The 17,862-nt window shown below is 43.6% G+C and overlaps 1 protein-coding gene across 7 annotated transcripts in view; it reads right to left on the bottom strand.

The window, feature by feature from the left end:
• Positions 1 to 413: 413 nt before the first annotated feature.
• The window catches only part of MYH10 (myosin, heavy chain 10, non-muscle), a 130,013-nt gene continuing 112,564 nt past the window's right edge, over positions 414 to 17,862 (bottom strand). For 4 of the 7 annotated variants that reach the window (XM_012726191.1, XM_012726192.1, XM_012726193.1 and 1 more), the window contains 13 exons: positions 17,747 to 17,851; positions 16,472 to 16,624; positions 15,826 to 16,074; positions 15,333 to 15,545; positions 13,578 to 13,790; positions 12,356 to 12,517; positions 8,966 to 9,094; positions 6,484 to 6,572; positions 5,701 to 5,824; positions 5,416 to 5,624; positions 4,081 to 4,189; positions 2,851 to 3,023; positions 433 to 2,128 (listed from right to left, as the gene is read on the bottom strand). In XM_012726191.1, coding sequence (XP_012581645.1) covers positions 1,984 to 2,128; positions 2,851 to 3,023; positions 4,081 to 4,189; positions 5,416 to 5,624; positions 5,701 to 5,824; positions 6,484 to 6,572; positions 8,966 to 9,094; positions 12,356 to 12,517; positions 13,578 to 13,790; positions 15,333 to 15,545; positions 15,826 to 16,074; positions 16,472 to 16,624; positions 17,747 to 17,851 — 2,073 coding nt within the window. In that variant the 3' untranslated portion in view covers positions 433 to 1,983. Of the gene's footprint in view, positions 2,129 to 2,850; positions 3,024 to 4,080; positions 4,190 to 5,415; positions 5,625 to 5,700; positions 5,825 to 6,483; positions 6,573 to 8,965; positions 9,095 to 12,355; positions 12,518 to 13,577; positions 13,791 to 15,332; positions 15,546 to 15,825; positions 16,075 to 16,471; positions 16,625 to 17,746; positions 17,852 to 17,862 lie in introns of all 7 variants that reach the window. The other 3 variants (XM_004684602.2, XM_004684603.2, XM_004684604.2) reach the window with 1 other exon arrangement.

The following is a 17,862-nucleotide window of genomic DNA, read 5'->3' as shown; positions in this document are numbered from 1 at the left end:
ACTGGCATTGTCTGTAGTTTTTGTGGTCTCCTAATATTTCTCTACAGCCCATTCTAACTGGGCCACATTGAAGAGGGTGCCTGTGCGTCTTAACACTGTGCCTTGTCAAATGCCAGAAACTTCTTCAACCTCTTAAAATACTCTAACCGATAACGAACTTCATTATTCTCCTATGGTTTCACCTGTAGCCCTATTCCCTTCTCCCTCAACTGGCCCTTTACTTCCCAGTGCATCCCATACTGAGAGCCCAGTGGTGAGAACAGGAATTGTTGCCAAGAATGTCCAGAGAATTAGCCTGTCATCATTGTGCATAGAGAAAAAGTGGGCTTGGCTGTTACCATTTGAAGCTTTCTGGCATTCTCTTATCTCTCAACCATTTCACAGATGGGAAATCAAGAACAGTGTAAAAAAGATTCCACATTCACATGATTATTCTTGTTGATTGAGGTCTGTTTATTCTCAACGGGTGCTTTTTCCTCCAAGTAAATAGAGCAGGCGTAAGTATCTATAATGAATAAATTTATTGTCTTACAAAAATCATTGTCTAGAAATATGGGAATACAAGAAAAGATATTTGCAGTCAGGTGTCTGGTGGTCAATAGCCATTACAATTCATAAAGGGGGAATAAGGATCCAAACCCACATGACAAATTCTTCCTAACAGATGTTAAAGCTTTTAACCCAAAAGGTTTGTGTTTTCAAGCACATTGCAGAGGATCAAGGATTTATAATTAACACTGATTCATTGTCACTGAATGTTTATAATACCACTTGACTAGAGAGAGGTACATGATAAGAAGCACAGTCAAAACTTAATACATTAAATTGTTACAGAGGCAAATAATATATTTAACATTGTCTTAGTACTGTAGTGTCTAAGGCACTTTCTGTAATGTCAGTTTGCTCAACTATCAACCAAAAACTGAATGCTAAAATGTTTACTATAACACTGTCCAGAGGGAAGGGGAGAGGAGAAATGAAAAAAGGATTCACATCCACTGGCATGTCAACATTCAGGCAGATGGCATTTGTTCTCAAGGTTCTATAAACCTCATCGACAAACTTGGAACAACTCTTGGACACAAAACCAGTATTCCCTTCTTGGGCTCAAAGCAGCGGCTGAATTTGCAAGGTCAGCATGAGAGCCTGGCTGGCAAGGGAGGGCCTTCTCTTTAACTTCTGCTTAGGGGCCTGTGGCTGCTTGCTTCTGAAGTGAGGACTGCACCCTGCCTGGCAAAGCCACAAGGTTCAGGAGACCCTCTGGAAGTCAGGTGATGGCCGCCCGCCAGGGCCTAGGCTGCATTGTGGCCACTACCCTGTCTCTGCACAGACCAGCCCTGGCCAGTTCACATAACAGATGTGGGGACACCACCAACGTGAGAGATGGGCAAGGTAAGCCTAAACAAATGCTGCTTTTCCCAATCCAACCCACCCTTTTCACAGTTTGCTCACTGAAATAGTGTCGATCATTAGTTGAAGGAGATGAGAGCTACAAGTGCAGTTTAGGTTCCACAATGTTCTAGGAGACTGGTGTGGCTGAGGAGTCAGGGGCCACATGAACACAGAACTAAGTTATCTGTCCTATGACAGAGCATGCAGAATGACAACCACGGGCTGCCCCAATAACCCAGTGACTGGCAATGAGTGCCTGGAAGTTTCTTTGAAAAAGGTTCTCTTTAACATGTTTTATAAAATGGTCTCTGATGAATATATGGAAAATAGATGCAATGATGAGACAATCTGTTTAATATGTGTATGTTGTGTGTGCATATATATATATATATAAAAAGGGGAGCAATTGTACCTAAGTTTGAAGCAGGATACAGTATGTATAGGCTGGAAAGCCTTAAGACACAGTTGATCTTTCAGTAAGGAATCTCGCAGCTTGCCAATTTCCTAAATCTGTAGGAGGCCCTAAGGCAGGCTGGCTCTGGGTGAGTTCCTGCGTGTCCCACTGTATCGCCTCCACTAGCTTCCTAGGCTCTACTCTGACTGCGGTGGCTGTGTCTCATTGACATCACTGGTCTTACTTTCTGTGTCATCGTCTGACAGCTCCAGGGAAGCCCCCTCAATGTGCAGCTGACGCCGGCCAGATCGGCTTGAAGAGAAGCTGATTGGGCCTCCTCGCCTGCAGAGAACAAAAGTAGACGAGCATGTGGGTAAACGCCAAGTGCATGTGGCTGTCAAGTTGTTCAACCACCTTAATGCCTCATAACTTTGACTTTATGCCTGCATCAGGGGACACAACATGGAAAGGCTTCACCTCTCCGACACCCCTGCCTGCAAAATGTCCTGGCTGACACAGGGTGTACACTGGGGAAGTAGTGGATTCAACTGAGGCAGTTTATGACAGAAATGGTAAGGAAGACGGATTATTAAGGACAGAGCTCTAACCAAGGCTCAGGATTTCTATAAAGGGAAAAATTGCAACTTCCGTTGAGGCTTTGTAAGCCACATAAGGCCTGTGTTGCATTTTTTTTTTAATCCTTTACCCATAGGCTGTAGTTTGCCAACACCTGTGCTAACCCAGTTTTCTGAGGAGGAAGTTCAGCTGCCCCTTCCCATGGTCTGCCTGCACTGGTGCCTGTCACACCAGTGTGGAGAGGATGGGAAGGCTGCTGAGGGGAGGAGGACCTGGTGGATTTTACTTACTGGCAGCTGGGATCACAGACCTTGTGTGTAGTGTGTATCTTTATAGTCAATTTAGTGACTGGCACAGAAAAACGAGGAATGATTCAAGGGCAAAAATGAGAAGCTACGCGAACCTTTAACACGGCAAGCCTACAACTGCAGCTGTCTTTGCACGCTTTGAGATCGGTCACCTCTCACAGAAGTTCCTGGGCCACTCACCTCAGCCGATTCTTCAGAGTGCTGACCTCCCGGCTCAGTCCCTCGTTGGCTTCAGTGGCATCGTCCAGTTCCCGCTGGAGTTTACGCCGAGATGCATTGGCACGTGTAGCTTCTTCTTCCGCTTCTTCCAGCTGGCGTTTAAGCTGTTTCATTCTGGCGTTGGCTTTCTCCATCTTGGGGAATTGACATGAACCAAACAGGTAAATTCAGATTCACCATCACTGCGACCCTAAATGTGTCAGCTCTGAGCACATCTACATCCTTATGCTGTGCACTGGAAAATGAGACTGGTTTAAGGGCGTTTGATTGGCCTGTCGTTGTAAGCAAGGCCAGTGTCTACAGAGCAAATGATGTGAAAGGAAATTAAACTGTGAATTTAGTATCTTCTCACAACTGACTTATGGGGGGTGTAGGGAGAGGGGCATTGCTATTCCTGCAATATATAAAAGAGCCAGCAATAGACAACTTCCAGCTCTAGGAATTGGATCATTCACTTTTACATCTCTTAATATGGGTGTTTCAGACATACTTGAAGTACTAAGTTTCTCTGGAAGACAATGTGAGAACTAAGAGAACCCCCCTCATTTCACTCATACACCACAGACACTGATGACGGACCTCAGGGTGGCTAGGCCCTGTTGGTGGCTGTGGAAAGGGAAGGCTGGGTTAGGAAAATGCTTGGGCTGAAGACAGAGGGGAGAACGCTAAAGGTAGCTGCAGTGAATGCAGAGCAGTTCAGAATCCTATTAGAGCGTCCCCTCAATGCTCAGGACGCCTGGATGCAGAGCAGAAGATAATTTGGGTCCCACATACAGTGCATTTTCTCCGTTTCCTATTAACATCTCCATCTAGTGAGTGTTCAGTGACTGCTAACTATGCCCAGGCACTATTTTAGGTATTTAAGAGATGCCAGTGAGTGAACAGGCAGAAAGCTCTGCAGTCACAAAGCCCACATTCTAGTGGAAGAAACAGATGGCAACATTAAAATTCAGTTCAGGCCTCACACTTCAAAACCCACTCAGTGTGCTCTTACCACCCCTCCCTCGTGTGTTGCTAGTGCACTGGGTGGCCCCAGAGCACGATTTCTTCCGGTCCTCAGCATCCAGTAGGGCCTCATAGCAATAAGGAACACGTTTGCCAAAATACCAGTTTTAAGAGCATGCCTTTAGTGAGGCCACTTGAACGCTACCCTCATTTTGCCACGTGCCCCACCCTGCTTTCTTCCCCTACCTGTTCTTTATACTGATCTGCGTGACGACGCTCATCTTCCACTTGCATGAAGATTTCTTTCAGCTTCTTCTCGGTACGACGGACTAGTTTGTTGGCAGCTGCTCGTTCCCTATGAGAATGATAAGCACATTAACTTCCACAATTCCTGAAAGTTTAATTTAAGTGGTAAAATTTTTTTAGGCTATTGTCTCTGGAAGGTGAAGGTGATTTTCAAGGCCCGATTATGGCTAGAACATGATTACAAAGGCCCAGAAGCTCTACCCTTCTAGTCAAAATATGGATTGCCTTTACTATATATTCTTATGCTGATAGTAGGAAAATAGCCATGTTATTCCTGCACCTGTGGATATTTACTTATTCAGAGGTCTTCAGAAGATGTAACTTCCATCTATAAACTACTTGTACTTATTTAAGGTGCAGCCTCTTTGAACACAAAGGCGCTGAGTTGGTTTCTCTAGTCTCTAACTTTTTAGCCTGGAAAACAAAGACCCAGTTTATTAAGCAAAGGTTTCTATTTAAAATGTACTGACTGGCTTCAGTGATTCTGGGCACTGTGACATTGAAGTTAACACTGAAACCAGCAGAAACGTTTTAGTTTGAAGCCAAGCAAATTACCATGTATAGGCCTACAGAGTACTACATGACGAAGGAAGTACACTAGATTGAAAAAGTTCTTATGTTCCTTGACAAATATACAGAAATGGAAGCACTGGAGCAAGCTGAAGGGACTAGTGTGGTGATTACAACTCGTCACAAATAAACCCTTGTTTTATTTGAGTGCAGTCTAATGGAAAGTGTACAGAATGCTGGAGCCTGAGCATAGGCCCCGCATTTCTGGACTCTCAACTGTGAATCTGAAGGTCTACCCCATAGTTGACAGTCCATTTCTAATGGTTCTATAAATGCCCAAGCTATTGCATTTCAGCATCGTAGAGTACAAGATAAGTTGTAACAACGGAAGTTGTTAAACAGCCCTTCCTATGGGAGAAGAAAAGCTCCTTTGTTTTGTCATTGCATTTCTTGCCTGCCAAAATGAATCAGCATTTCACATGATACCACCAACTTGGGAAACAGTTTGGGTGAACTTAATGCTGCCTAGGAACACACAGCCATAGTGAGAGTAGCCCTAGTTTGGGGGGAGCTGACAGGCCAGCCCATCTGTCCATGAAGGCTCACACCACTGTCTCCCTACTCTAGTCACCTTTGTTTCCTATCCTTTCCCATGCTGTGGCAGCTCCCTGAGGGCAGGGGGTGTCTATTTTGTCTTTGAGCCACAGTGTTGAGCCTGTAACCAAAACCCAGTCAATTCTGGCTTAGGGTAGCAAAACCTCTTACTTAGCTTCCTGTTCAAGCTGCTCCTCCAACTGCCCAATCTTGGCTTCCAGCGCTGAGATAGTGGCCTTGAACTTGGACTTGACAGCACCCTCTAGCTCCTGTAGCTTGGCCTTCAGCTCTTTGTTCTGCCGTTCTAGCTGCTGGCGGGCATTGTCACTCTTCTGGGCTGCACTGCGCTCAGCAGCTAGCTCTGCATTCAGCGTGTCCACCTAGAGAGAGGGGTTGAGTCAGTCTCGCCAGAGGGGCAGTGCAGCCCTCCCTGGGGACAGGCTGCGGTCGGATCACCTGTAGTGTGGTCTTGCGGAAGCGGTCATTGAGTAGCTCCATATTGCTCTGCTCCTCTTCAAGTTCCTCCTCCAACTGTGCAATTCGTGCTTCCAGACGGCGCTTCTCATCCAGCAGTGCAGACCTAGGCAGGCCAAGGTAGGAGACAGCTCTGTGTCAAACTGGGGAAGTCAGGGAGACTCCTCCACTCACCCTGCTGCTGGAACATGTGCAGCAGCCCCATTTTTCTCTTTCCTTGCACCCACACCCAATCTGCCAACAACTCCTACTGATCACACTTTCTAATACTGACTTTGCTATCACTCCAGTTCATGCTGGTCTCTCTCCTGGACCACTGTGGGGGGCCTCCCTGCTGCCTCTCCATCTGTTCTTCACTCACAGCAGCCAGAATTAGCTTTCAAAAATGCAAATAAATGACCAGGGCCTTTATCCCCTAACAAACTCTACAGGTTTCCTCCAGTGCATTGGCATGCCAACCTGGTAATTAGAAGGACAAAGCAACTTCTTAATTGGGAAAAAAAAAGTGTAAAACTTTCAGAAAAAGGGTAAGTCTAATTTGTTTGCCAAACACTGACTTTGAAGATCTCATGCCATCGTGTGGATGACAGAAGTGTGATCTGCCTGATCACATAGCCAGCTGTGCTCATCTTTCCAGGCTGAACGAGCAAACCAACTTCTGACTACTAGACACCAGCCAACACCCCAGACTTTCAAAGCAGAAGCACACTGGAGGGGCTGCCACTGCACTCTCTAGGTGCCACCCCCTTTCACCAGGAGACTCACTTGCCAGAGGCGCTGTTAGCGATCTCATCAGCCAGCTCATCCCTCTCCTGCTCAGCATGGCGGCGGGCTCGCTCAGATGAGGCAAGTTCCTAAAGAAGTTTAGATTGATTTAAGGCTGTGAGCTGTTTTTTCAAATGGGATACCTGACAATGCCTGTATATGGCAGCTACTTTGCTCCTGGCACTCTACATGTGCCTCAAGTGGCAAATGGACAAGAGAAAGCAAGCTGGCCAACTTGCTGAAGAGAATCTAGATGCAGGTCAGTCAGATGATGTGCTGTGTCAGTATCATCATATCGAAACACCGACAGAAGCGGTCCAAGTCTGGAGGGGCTGTGCTGTCACAGTCAATGGAAGAGGCAGCTATTCCTGCCTCCCTTAGAATCCTGGTGTTTCTTAAACTGAAGACATACTTCATTCAAACCCTGACTTTACCAACTCATGGCCCTGCAGTGTCTGTCACACATGCAAGTCATACAGCTTGGAGGTCAAGTACACTAGTGGCACAGTATCACGGCATCAGAGCATGACGTAGTTAATCAATGCAACACAGATCACAGCTACCTGTAGAGAGTAGGGGGACAGAGGCAGCTTCAGGGGCTCAGGTGGTTTGGAGAGCTAGAGTTTTGCCCAGTTTTCTTGAAGGGGAGGGAGTACTGGCCAGGCAGGCTGCTTTAGCTTTCATATAAGAAGGAACAGCATGGTGGCTACCTTTCCAGTTTTTCTGTGGAGAGTGGATCTGCAAAAGGAAGGACAGCCATCTTTCTCCCTATTTCATGGATGAAATCACTTGCCCTAAGTCCTAAGTATGGTCAGCAGCTTGGGCTTTGACTTCCCTTGTTGTCTGGGGCCTCTTCCTTCAGCTACCATTTTCAAAAGATGCCACTTTAGTCAGAGTACTTTAGACGTCTGAGGAGGAGGGGTGTATAAAGGGAGCTTGTGGGCAGGCTCTACACATGAACTTTACCTCTTTTGTTAGATATAGGTCCTCCGAAAGAACTGTATCACATGAAATGGGAGTCTAGGATATAACATGTAAACGTCAGTTCTGTCTCACCTCTGGTCTTCATCCTCTTGGACCCAGGGCACTATAGGCAGGCTCAGGAACCCATGGGAGAATAAAAAAGAGGACCCTGCACACATGAATAAATGTGCTCAAGGGAAAGAGAAATAGTGCGAAGGGCAGGGGCTAGCGTCCCAGATCAGCCGCTTCTGAACACAATGAACCTTTGTGTCTGAAGGCTGAGGAAATGTCTTCAGCTTTCTGAATGACCTGAAAGCGCTGAGCTGCAGGGAGTGTGGATACTTTGGGGATGCCCTAGGAGCTTCCCAGGAGGCAAGTGCCCAGAGCCCAATCACCTTCAGGAAAATGGGCTTTTGGGGCTGTCGCTGATCAGTTCCACCATGAACTATATCGACTTTGGCCCTCTTACTTCACTGCTGAGTAAGAACGCTTAAGCACACATGGAACCTTTAATGACCACGGTCTGGGGCCTAGAGCTGCTCTGCTGTCAGCATTTTCTAACCACAAGGCAATGAAATTAGAAGTCAAGTAAAAAAAGTTAAATTTGGACATTTAAAACACATTTTAAAATTCTTCATGGGATTAAGAAAAAAATTTAGAGAAAAAAATGACAACAGAAGCATACCATATTAATTTTGGGACAGAGAAAAACAATGTGTGGGAGTCCAAATGAAATAAAGATGAGCAAAAAGCAATGAAATAAACAAAGAAGTTCAAAACCTAAAATGGGCTCAGGGTAATCTTAGGATCTGGTTTTCAGTTCCATCTTCATTCTTGAGACTAGGGAGTTCTATTTCTTGCAAGTTCAACTCCATAGCTATAGCTATCGGGTAATATTTTTTTATCCATTAAGACTTGATCCTTTATACAAATGTGTACTATATACGTACAGCTCTTTATATGCCAGTTTTAGTTCAATAAAGCTGCTTAGATAAAAAAAAGTATTTATTCATGTGTGCCTTGCACTGATACAATCCCATACTGTTACTCATCTCTCCCTATCTGAGAACTTGGAAGAGATAAGTGGAAGAGATAAGTGAAACAGTTGTTTGACTACACGATAATATAGTAGAAAAATAAAAGGACAGAAATATGTTTCATTATTACATGAATAATGCTACTGTGTACAAAGTACTCTAGTGTCAATAAGGTCAGAGTTAAATGATCCTGAGGCTTACAAACACTAACGTCAGTCACTCCCTTTCCTTACACACGGGAACAAGGTCTGTAAAGTGGCTTGGAGTTTCTAGTCACAACTACCTTTAGCCAGGTGTTGAGAAAAATATATGAGCATTACCAAAGTTGTGACACTTTGTCACACTGAAGTAATGAATGGTTGAGTACCATACCAAAAATGGATAGTGAACTTTATAGTAGGCTACAAAGATAGTAAAATAGATTTACCTGATTTTGGAGAAATTTCAAGGGCAATTATTTGAAGAAATGAATGAATACAAACCTCCTGTAATTGAAGGATTTCAGCTTCCAGACTCTTTAATTTCTTTTCACTCTCTTTGGATTGAGCAAAAATTTCATCTCGAGATGCACGAGCTTCTTCCAATTCACGTTGATAATCCTTCATCTGAGCCTAAGATTAAGTAGGAAGAAGGTTTGTAGGAATTTCAGCCTTTCAAGCATAACATTCTTTTAAAGCGTTTTCTCCCATATTATAAAATAAGGTCATCAGATGTAAAATTACATGGAAGTGACAAAAATATAAGAAAGCATTCAGATCACTATCCCTTCTGAATACAGAAACAAAGGTGCTCAATAAACAGTAGTAAACAATCCAGCAACAGAGGAAAGGAAGGATTCCAGGCCATGACTAGGTGGGTTCATCTGAGGAATATATGATCATCTCAGTAAACATAGAATCATGTGACAAAAGTCTAATACCCCTTTATAAAAGCAGTAAACAGATGCGCTGACAATATGCATCAAGGAAACTTCAACAAGAGGTAATATCACTCCGCCTACTGTCAAAGATGGAATGTTTGCCCCCTGAGATCAGTAACAAAACAATGTTATCCAACCATCCCACTTAACATGTTAATGGAGACGTTCAGTGAAGGCAATTAGTCTAAAACAAAGAAATAAAAGACCTCTGGATAGGAAAGGAAGAAATAAGACAAGTTCAACCTTTATGGATGATACCCTGAATCTAGAAATCTTAAGAATTCCACCAAAAAGCCATTAGAATTAATAAATGAGTTTAGCAGGTTGAAGACACAAGATCAGTATATAAAAGCCAATGATTCTATATACTGAATATTCCAAAAGTTAAGAACATAGTTATATTTATAATAGCATCAGGAAGATGCTATTATACGGCCTAAAATCTTAGGTATGAATTTAAAAAACCAAGTTTATAGATGTGCATACCAAAAACTATAAAACACCATTGAAAAGACTGAAGAATATCTAAATAACTAGATTTAGCTATAGAGTCAGCGTATCATCAAAATCCAAGCTGGCTTTTGCGGGGTTGGGGGAAATATTGGAAATATGACCTTGGAATTGTAAGGAACCCAGAATAATTAAAGCAGTCCTGAAAAAGAACAAAGTTGAAGTCACACCCCAATTTCAAAACTTAACTAGAAAGTTATAGTGAACAAGACTGTACAGACTGTACTGGCATAAGGACAAACACATTAGGTGAATGGAGTAGAATCGAGAATCCAAAGATATCCATATAAATCTATGGTCAGTTAATTTTTAACAATGGTGCCACAGGCAGTCCAATAAGAAATAATTTTAAACCTGCTAAGTGTATATCCATATGCAAAAGAATGAAGGTAAATGCCAATTAACACACAAAAAGATGTTCAACCTCATTAGTCATAAAGGAAATTAAAAAAACCTCAAAGAGGGCCCTCCCTGGTGGCACAGCGGGTTAAAGCACTGCACTGAGAAGCTGAAGCCACTTCAGCATGAGTTCGATTCCCGCCTGCCCCGGAGGAGACCGCATGGCGTGGCAGACCTCTCCTGGCCCGCCCGCTGCTCCCCTCAGCAGTGTACTTCGTTGATCTGCCTGTTCTGCTCCCCACTCTGTCTCACTGCCCCTGAGTCTCTGGCCTGTACCCCAGTTCTGTATGTACAAATAATAAATAAATCTTAAAAAAAAAAAAAAAAAAAACCTCAAAGAGATCCCAAATTCATATCCAGTAAGATGGCTATGAAACAAGACAGGCAAAAACACATGCTGATAAGGATGCAGAGAAATGAGCCCTTGCTGTGTAAAGGTTTTGGGTAGCTCCTCAAGTTAAATGAAGTTACCACATAACCCCACTGTCGAGTATTTGCCTGAGAAAACAAAGCACAAGCCCACAGGGGTATCTGAATGTTCACAGGGACAGTCCTCAAAAGTAGGGAGGAGATGGCCAACTGAAAAGATAAATGTGGTATAATCATAAAAAGGAATTGATATTAGTTGGTAATAAAAAGGAGTGAAATATTTATTTTACAATGTGAGTGAACTCTGAAAACTAAAATGGAAAAAAAAAAAAAAAAAAAGCAGCCAGCCACAAAAAGCCACATATTGTATGTGTCCAGCGCAGGCAAATCTACAGAGAAGTAGACCTATGGCTTATTAGTGCTGCGATAGTGGGGGGTGGGGAGTGAGACCTGACGGATGTAAGGGTTTCTTTTAGGGGAAACCAGAATGTCCAAAATTAGGCACTAGTGATGGCTGCACAAACCCTATGAATATAAAATAACAGAAAATATTTTAACATAGAACTGTATGTATGCTAATTATATAACACAAACTATTAAAAAATAGTAATCATTCATATTCCTTGTAATTAGTCAGAAACCTTTGCATGTAGCTTAAAAAAAAGTAAGGAAGAACTCACACCATACAGTATGTATGTAGACCTCTATACCCATCCGTGGGTTATAAATGAAATTGCCTTACAGCATACATCTTTCAAGCCCATCATTTAAGTGTCTGGCAGTTCACCTAGATTGTTAACATTTTGCTATCATAAATAACACTTCAGTTATAATCTCTGTATATGAATATTTCCTATATTTTGTTGGAATAAATTTTTTTTAAAAGATTTATTTATTTGTGCATACAGAACTGGGGTACAGGCCAGAGGCCCAGGGGCGGTGAGAGGCTTCACCAGAGACAGAGTGGGGAGCAGAACAGGCAGATCGAGGAAGTACACTGCTGAGGGGAGCAGCGGGCGGGTCAGGAGAGGTCTGCCGCGCCATGTGGTCACCTCCGGGGCAGGCGGGAATCGAACTCATGCGGAAGCGGCTTTAGATTCTCAGTGCTATGCTTTAACCCGCTGTGCCACCAGGGAGGGCCGGAATAAATTCTTAAGGTGTGGAATCATCAAGTCAGAGGAATGGAATTGTAACTGACAAATATCCTCCCAGAGAAGTTGTGCCCATTTTGCTACCACCAGTCCTGTGAGAGACCCTTTATATTCCTGATGTCCACCTATGAAACCACCTCTATGCCTGTGAGAAAGCCTGTGTGAAGGGAGCAGCAGATGTGGTGTTGAAAGATGACAAAGCTCACAGCACTAAGGAGGGAGGCTGATGCCACTTTCCCTCAGGCGGTCATGTGGCTACATGTTTAAGAAGCACCAGAGGCTGTTCAGAGCCTCAAGCACATGTGCCAAACACACCCTACAGACACTGGAGGAACAGAGGTGCCTTTACGGCTGCTGCCCCAAACCGCCACCAAGGATGTGACAGCGCCACTGGGCCCCTGGACGGATGGTGGGTCAGCACTGAGCTGGGCAGCAAAATCGCCCCCAGCCTCATGGGTCCTGTCAGGCTTGACCTCAGCAGGGCCAAATGACACCGTTGAAGAGTGATAGGCAGCAGCACATACCTGAAGTTTTCGAAGCTGCTTGATCACTTCATCCCTGGCTTTGTTTGCTGCCTCAATTTGAGCTTCAAGGTCCTTCAGGTCTATTTCCATTTTCTTCTTCGCAGCAACAGCTAGCGCTCGCTGTTTCCGTTCATCCTCCAGTTCGGCCTCGAGCTCCCGCACCTAACAGACAGCACTGGTTATGCCCGAGAAGACTCCGTATTCTCAGAGAACGGGCAGCCAGCCATTAGTCAGGGCTGTTATCCTGTAAGGGTCTCTCTGCTACCAAGCAGTTGTTCTTACAGACAAAACCCACAGCTGAATATTGTTTAACGAGATCGTTAAACGATACCTGGTACAAACCTTTCCACTAACTGCTATGAGATACACAAGAAGGCAGTGTCCTCTTCAAACCTGCAGTCCAGGTGACACAACAGAATGAAAAGATTTGGAGGCAACTTCATAGGAAAGTTCCCTACGGGGACACAGGCAGCCTGAGGAGCACCTTGGTGAGGTGCTATGCTCTCGGGCCAACATCATGTAGCTGAGCAGCTTGGAAATATTCTCTAGCCCCAGTCAGGCCTTCAAATGGCACACCTAAATGAGTGGATTCTGAACTTCTGACCACAGAAATTGTGATTAGTGTTATTTTAAGCCACTAAGTTTGATGTAGTTGTTAATCCAGCAATAAATGACTAATAGATACTAGCGGAGTGAAAAGAACAAAATAAAATACATCTGAGATCCAAGATTTGATAGCAAGAACCAAGGGGTTGTGTCACATAACTACAGTTAATTTCAAAAGTGAACTTTTAAATTAGGAGTTTAGTACATTTAGGAAAGTACATGCATAAAATACCAGTGCTGGCTACATTTTAAACTCAAAATTTTAAATAGTTGTTTTCTTCTTAAAAAACGATTTAATGAGAACATGTGATAGGAAATTCAGAAATATGCTGAATCTTTTCAGATACCCACTGATTCTTTTTTATACCCCTATATCTTAAGACTCCTAGAACTTGAATCTAAGTACGCATTTCCTTGAAATTCCACATAGGGGCTTTCAATGACATTGTTTGAAAAATTGGATATGAAAATCAATGACATTAAATTTTAAAGGATTATCAGATAAACAAATAAATTGATTTTGTTAATGTGTTCTAATGTGAATGAACAGGATGTTGACCAAAAACTGGGTTTTAAAAACAAGCAGGTTCTTGCTCCAGAGGCCCCTTTGATCTACCTGCTTTATCAGCAGCCGCTTCTTTTCTTCATTCTGCTCATCCCTGGTTTGTAAGTCCCTCTCAAACTGAGCCTTCATGGCCTGCATGTTGACTTCCAGACGAAGCTTGGCATCTTCTGTAGCCTGAAGTTCATCTTCCAGCTCCTCCAGCTGGGTCCTCATTTCTTCCACCTGCTGCTCTAGGGCCCGTTTGGACTTCTCAAGTTCATGAACCTAAACCATAGGAAACATTGAGGACACAGCTGACCCTTGGCAGAGGCATGAGGCAAGCAGCCTTCCTGTTTCCTAAGCTCGTAGCCTGCATGTTGGCCACTCGGGTCACCGCCGGCCAGTTCCCTGACACACCTCACACATCCTTCCTTTTCCCTCTATGGCTACTGCTGTTCTTCATTTCAGAATATGCTATCGAAACAGCATAAGTGATTTATTTGCCTGTGCACTATTATTAGTAAATTATTCTCTGCTGACCTTGATGGTAGGAGATTTTTAAACACCAAAGAAAAACAAAAAGACCAGGGTCAAAAGAACTCATCTACTAGATGCCATTTGTCTGTGTGTTATAGGTACTATGGTACATTCCTGCGTACTGAAAAGGAGTTATGTGGAAACTTAAAAAATATTAAGGGGTGTTAGGCCTAAGACAGGGTACAGCTAAAAGACCTCTATAAACATTTGGGTAGCTCTCTGTGCCAAGTGCTGTGCTGAGTGCTTCCACCTCGTCTCTTTGGATCCAGCTACCAACCAGCCTTCAGGCAGGCTTGCCTGGGTACCACGGAGGCACCCCGTGATGGGGTGTAGGTGGCCTTCTCACTTCTTACACAGTGAGACGACAACTCCGGACAGGAGGAGGGTCATGGGTCTCTCAGCATGCCTGGCTCTTCACAGGAACAAAGAAGTGCTTGTGGAAATGAATGTGTGACTATTGATTATGCAAGAGAAAATGAACATAAAACAGGAAAACGAAATCAGCTGTGAAATTCCCCTTCTATGTTATGTAATCATGTCCATTTTTACTCTTGTCCCTAAGGCTTGTCCCCTGGGCACCATGTTGGAGACCAGGCAGGAAGGCAGGACAGTCTCCTCTTATGATATGGCCAGAGTCCATTCCAAGAAAACGAGACTTTATAAAGTTAAAAGAGAATATTTCAGATTTTCAAGGCATACCTGCAGGATGCTTTATGAAACAGGGCAAGTGTAAAGTCCATCTGACAGGTGAGGTGACTTACGAGGGGTTAAGTGGCTTTCCACGGTCAGAGCTAAAGACTGGGCATGGTCATGACCTCTCAGGCCTGGCTTCCTTCAGTAACTTCAGCACCACCTAGCTGAGGGGGGATGTGGGTCCACCACCACCAGCGTCAGAGACGTGTGCAGTGGTGCAGAAAGTGTTGTGGTAATGTCTCCACTGTGAATAAGCTACCAATGTGTTTGGAGCCTTCAAAGGGAAAGGGGACCCTCCCAATCAGTCACTGTGGAGTTCTTTATGTGGAGATCCCCTGCCAGGATACAGGCTAGGGCAGGAAGGGTCATGGAAGTGAAGAGTGAAAAAAAAAAAGCTTCCCCACCATTAAGTGCTGCTACAAGTGGTCAGTGAGCCCAACAGCTTATTCCACCGACTGCAATCCCTGTTCATCCCAGGCCAAGAAACTCACTCGTGGATGACATGGCTGATGGGCTCAGCACTGCCCCCGGCTGCTTCACGCTGTTCTAAGGAGCTGCCCACTCTCCTTTGAAGAGAAGGGCCCCAGGGATACTTACATTCTTCCCCACATCATCCTTAGAGCTCATGAGATCTTCCATGTCAGCCCGCAGCTGCTTGTTCTGTCTCTCAAACTCTTCTTTGGCCTCCAAGGCCTCCTCAAGGGCCCGGGCCAGAGATAGAGCTTTAGTTTCTTTCTCTCTGGCCTCTGCTTCAGCACGGTCTCTCTCTTCTGCATAGCGAGCAGAGATGTTCTTTTCTTCTGCTAATAGCTATATGAATGGCACTGAGTATTAGGTACAATTTAAAAAGCAACATAAATTCTTCTCATTCACTGTGTGTCTTGACTTACTGCTAAGAACACTACCACCAGATTATGGGTATTCTCTTCATTTTTTGCTTTTCTGTTTTTTCTAATTTTGCTTTACAAAGGTATTAATTTACAAAGGTGTTGCTTGTAAACAAGATTATTTTAAACAAAAACAACAAAAGTGAGAACTTTGCTATGAGAAAATGTGGTGCTCGTCCTGCAGAAGAGGACAGAGAACCCACCTGATCAAACTTCTTCTGCTTCTTCTCCAAGTTGGAGACAATCTGGCGCTGATGGTCCAGGTCAACCATCAGGTCATCCAGCTCCTGCTGCAGACGGTTCTTGGTCTTCTCCAGCTTGTCATAGGCCAAAGCCTTTTCCTCCAGGCGCTGGCTCAGTGCCTCTACATCTTTAAGAAGCTTTTTTTTGGCTTCTTCCAAACTTTCAATTGTTCCCAAGTCGTCATCTACTTTTTTCTTGGTATCAGTCAACTAGATTTTGTGTAAAGGGGAAATATATATTATATATATTTAAAATATATATATATATTATAGATATATAATATATATATAAACTGCTTTTGATTATTTTGTGAGAAGAAACATATATCAACACAATGTCATTTTAAGCAAATAAATGTTCGACTGTAACTGAATTTCTTAGCTAATAAGTAAAAGACTGTGACATAGTTATGTATCTTTATTTTAAATGCTTCTACCAGCACAGGGTCAGCACTTGGTTAGGTCAAAGAAAAAGCATTGAATGGGCTTAATTTAGTACAACCTGATTAACTGTCCCAAATGGAGCTCAAACAGTCTGGTATAACAGGGACATTAACAGCTGAATACACACAACTAGGTCACCAAGGCACCCTAAGATGACACCCACCTGGGCCTGCAGGGCCAGTACTTGTTTTTCCAGGTTCTTTCTGGCTTCCTCCTCTTCCTCCTGTTGTTCCTGAAGACTGTTTTTCTCCTCTTCGAGCTGCCTAATCCTACTACTTAGGTTTAGTTTTTGGCGTGTCTCCTCCTGAAGAAGCTCCTGTTTATTTTTATAAAAGGTTAATACTTAAGTTACATTAATCACCAAAACAAAACATCTCTACTGAGAAAAATTCATGTCCTAAAAACAGGAGGTTCAGTGCTGAGCAATATCCAGTGATAAACAGAAATTATTTAAAAACACACATGATACTCCTACAAAGTCTGTTAACACAAGTATTTAAAGTTGCTCATGTGGAATGGCAGCACCTTGGGCCCCAGGGCACGACCTGCGAGTGTCTGAGACACCTCGCTCTCCACATCCCCTGAATCTTTTTAGTTAGCACTGAAACCCCTTTCTCTCTACTTGCCTGTCAGCATTGTCACGAGGATTACCTCCACTATGGTGTACCCCTCAATTCTTTGTCCTTTATATGTTTTGCCAGGTAAATTTTTTTAACTGTAAATGCTAACATGCCTTTCCCACTGCTTTCAGACTTGAACATTTTCAAAGGCACAGAGAGCTTTCTGTGACTGGATCCTTCTGCTTTAGTCTCACTATGCAGGATAGCTCTGTCACAAATTGTTCCCAGCTGCCTAATCATTCTGCTTTAAGATTTTTACCCCTGCACCTTCAGCACCTAGCCCTTAATCTGGCAAATAAATGCTTGTAAGTGTTTACAGATGTAATAAAAATGGAATGTAAAAATCCAAGGAAAAGTGCTGTATTTTCAAATTCTCAGTCATTAGCTTCTAACAAATGATTCAATACAAGCTTTGAATTTTTAGAAGCACCAATCTACCATTTTGAAAACTGGAGGTTTCTTTCCTTAGGTGAGCATAATGACATTTGAATTACAACACAACAGTCTTACTTAAAATGCCGGCAATAAGCATGTGTGCCTCGGGACCAGCTATGGGGAGCCGGGGCAGGCAGTGCCCAGGGACGCAAGAGCTGCCTCCCCTGCCCCGGCTGCTCCAGCCTGCTGGACACTGGTACAGTGGGTTCTGCAAGGAGACCCCAAGAAGCAACTACTGGCATCACGGCCTTTGCTGAGATGATTAAATAAAAATTCAGCGTAAATTCAGAGCTGACAGACAAGAAGGCAATTCTGATGTGAGCATGTTTCACCCTCTTAGAGAGTATGAAAGAATTATTAAAGCCCCCTCACTCTCGAATTACCTGTGTATCCTGTAGTTGAGACTCAAGACTAGCTGCATCCTTAGCAAATTTAATGCCCTTCTTCTCTGCTTCTTCTAGAAGAGATGAGACATTATCCAATTCATTCTGCAAGGAGG

The sequence above is a fragment of the Condylura cristata genome, unplaced genomic scaffold (genome assembly GCF_000260355.1).
Source record: "Condylura cristata isolate star-nosed mole 26May11 unplaced genomic scaffold, ConCri1.0 scaffold00017, whole genome shotgun sequence".
NCBI lineage: Eukaryota > Metazoa > Chordata > Mammalia > Eulipotyphla > Talpidae > Condylura > Condylura cristata.
This window is presented reverse-complemented; position numbering and strand designations above follow the sequence as displayed.